Source organism: Lactuca saligna, chromosome 2 (genome assembly GCF_052625555.1).
Source record: "Lactuca saligna cultivar CGN05327 chromosome 2, ASM5262555v1, whole genome shotgun sequence".
Classification (NCBI taxonomy): domain Eukaryota; kingdom Viridiplantae; phylum Streptophyta; class Magnoliopsida; order Asterales; family Asteraceae; genus Lactuca; species Lactuca saligna.
Window position 1 is genome coordinate 44908410 of NC_136418.1, and position 2941 is coordinate 44911350.

The 2941-nt window shown below is 35.5% G+C and overlaps 1 protein-coding gene across 1 annotated transcript; it reads right to left on the reverse strand.

Moving 5' to 3' along the window:
• Window positions 1-202: 202 nt before the first annotated feature.
• LOC145030916 (interactor of constitutive active ROPs 3-like) lies at window positions 203-2620 on the reverse strand. The gene is made up of 4 exons (XM_078979365.1): window positions 2386-2620; window positions 1948-2161; window positions 1635-1850; window positions 203-1470 (listed from the first exon to the last, which is right to left on the reverse strand). The coding sequence occupies exons 1-4, from the start codon at window positions 2403-2405 to the stop codon at window positions 313-315; spliced, it is 1608 nt and encodes a 535-aa protein (XP_078835491.1). The 5' UTR covers window positions 2406-2620; the 3' UTR covers window positions 203-312.
• Between the last annotated feature and the right edge of the window lie 321 nt (window positions 2621-2941).

Sequence of the window (2941 nt, forward strand, 5' to 3'; positions counted from 1 at the left end):
ATTTATCATTTTTTACCTTCTTTGAATTTGACATGAGGGATTAAGCAATAGACTACATTGCCCTAAAACCTATCCACCAAGCATTTTTTAAATTGGGCCGGACTTAAAGTTCATACATCTTTTTCTATTCAAATTTACTTATTTTGATAACAAGTTTTGATCCACTACACAATTTTGACAAATATAATTCCATATTCAAATAGATCCTACAATAACAAGTATTAATCTATATAGATATAAGTTTTTCTCTACATAAACATATCAAACAAAACATTAAAAATACATAAATTTCAAAAATATAATTAAATAAACTCATTGTCGTTTGTTTTGAGGTTTCTTCCACAACACCCCAATCCTCTTAAGCACATTACCATTTTTCTTCTTCAATAACTCATCATCATCATCAACATCACAAGGAGAACCAATGTTCCCCCCAGGGGTATAACTGTCCATTGACCCTGTTCTCACCACCAACTTCCTATTCTCATTATTTCCGGCCGATAGCATGGCGGCAGCCGCCTCTGCCGCCTTCCGCCACTGATCCGACTGCACCTTCATCTTCCTCAAATCCGCCTCCATTTCACCGTTCACCGCCTGTGCCGCCGCTAACTCCTCCACCACTCTCGCAACTTTCCGGTTACTTTTTTCAATCTCCTCCACGAGCTGATCAACCTTCATAACCGATTCACTTTCAGATAATTGGGATAATTCTGATGAGTCTTTACAATCGATTTTCTTGAATTTCTTGATTTCAAGTTTCATCATCTCGTTTTCTTCCGACTTATTTTTCAATTCCGTCTCCATAACATTCAATTTTGACTTCAGAAAGTCAAAATCGTGTTTCAAATTCGCGATTTCATTTTCCAATTCGTATTCTCTCTTACCCGATTGAGAATGCTTCAATTTCGAATTTAGCTCCTCGTTTTCCTCACAAATACCCTGCAATTCAGTTTCTTTATCCATTAGATTCGCCTTTAAATCTTCAATATCGTCTTTCGACTTCTTCAACTCATCCTCCAATTCGGACAATTTCACCCTTGTGATCTCCATTCTCTTTCGCGATTCTTCTACACTGAATCTCGTCTCCTCAAATTTCTCCGATTCATGTTCCTTTGATTGGTCAAACTTGAGGGACTTTATCGTCATTTTGGCTGATTCGAGTTGAAGTAAAGTCTCTCTAGCTAGCTCTTGAGCCTGAGACTCTGAGATTTTGCAATTTTTAAGTTCGGTTTTCATGGTTTCAACAATGGAAAGAGTTTCAGCCATGGTTGATTTTAAGCTATGCAACTCCTCAATCGCTGATTCCGTTTCCTTGGTTTGTGTAGCTTCGGAATTCGCTTTTCCATCGATTTTGATTTGTAGCTGATTGATTTCGTTCAATGCAGTTGCAAGTGAATCTAAATCAGCCGAGTGTAGTTTCTTAGCTGCTTCAAGTTTTGTTATCCATGTTTCATCAAGGTTTTGGAGCTCCTGTGTTTTTGTAAGATTCAATGTTTGAATTAAAAAATAAAAAAATAAAAAAAGAATACAATGTTGTAATTAAAATAAGATGAAAGTAGAATGCTTTAATAGAATATAAATTAAAGTACATTGTTTTATGTTTAATCATTTAATTAATTAGCAAAGCGCCTTACATGTGATTCCTCTGAAGAACACCGAGCCAATAGCTTTTGAGACTCCTCTAACCTTGAAGACATGGCTAAAAGTTGCTTTCGTGATTCTTCTGCATCTTGTTTCGCTTGATCTTTCAATGATTCCGATGAAACTAATTGATCCTTAACAGTCTTCAAATCATCTTGAAGCTGAGAAATTTGCGTTTCAAGCTCCGCAACTCTCACTGGACGTTTCTTCTGCAGATTAAAACGAACAATATTGAACTCACCTCCATGAATTTATCAATTCCCGAATACATCATTACAGTTTTACACGATTCGTAGCTCAATTTACCTCAGAAATTGGGCTTATAGGCGATTTACGAGTAACGATTACAGGACTTGTACTTTTTGGAGTTCTAATGGCTGATTGGTTCACAGAAGACGAGTTGGATTCCAATCCAGTGGTCTTCAGTTGGCGTGCGATTCGACTCGAGTTCCTTTGACTCGTGTCTGAAGAAATCGATCGAGGAGAGTTCTTCCGAGAACCTTCGGATGACGTTTTCGTACTGAAATTATCACCCAAGAACAGCATCAGATGAAATTATTCGGTAATCAAAGAGGAAAACAACACGAAATCGTGATACAAAATGGGATTCATACAGTAAAAGTTTGAAATTCAAAAAACAACAAAGAAGTTTACTACATTGTAGACGATTAGAAGATGATGAAACACTGGAATCGTGATACATTGATAAAATCCATGAACGACATTGAAAGCGAGTTGAGTTACCTTGATTTTGGAGTCTGCATCTGGACATCCACGAGTAAACTGCTAGTGCTACCACCCTTTCTATCGAATAGTGAGATGAAATTGGGATTTTATGCAGAAACTTGTTTCTAACTTAAAAGCTCTGTGACCCACAAAACTTATAAATTCAGAAAAATCACAAGTAGTGTGTGTATGTGTGAGAGAGAGAATCCAATGGTGAAGATGTAAAATGGATGGGGAAGGATTACTGTAATACTCTGCAATCTGCAGCAGGGTATGTGTGATTATAAATGATAAAGGACTTGATACATTAAAATTTAAAAGGATAATATAAAATTATATTATCAAAAGTTTTATTTTCTATTTATATATTACCATAAATTTTATTTTCTAGTATACTGTATGTAAAACTTTAAAATACTGACTTCGGTATAAGTCTCTAAATTGTAATTTTTATTGTTAGAATCAAGAGGTAACTTGTTTGCAATGAGCTTTCAATATTGTTGTAGTTTATGACAATGACACAAATTAAATTGGGACGGAATAGAATTTTAAATTTGTGTTCGTGTTAACTGTT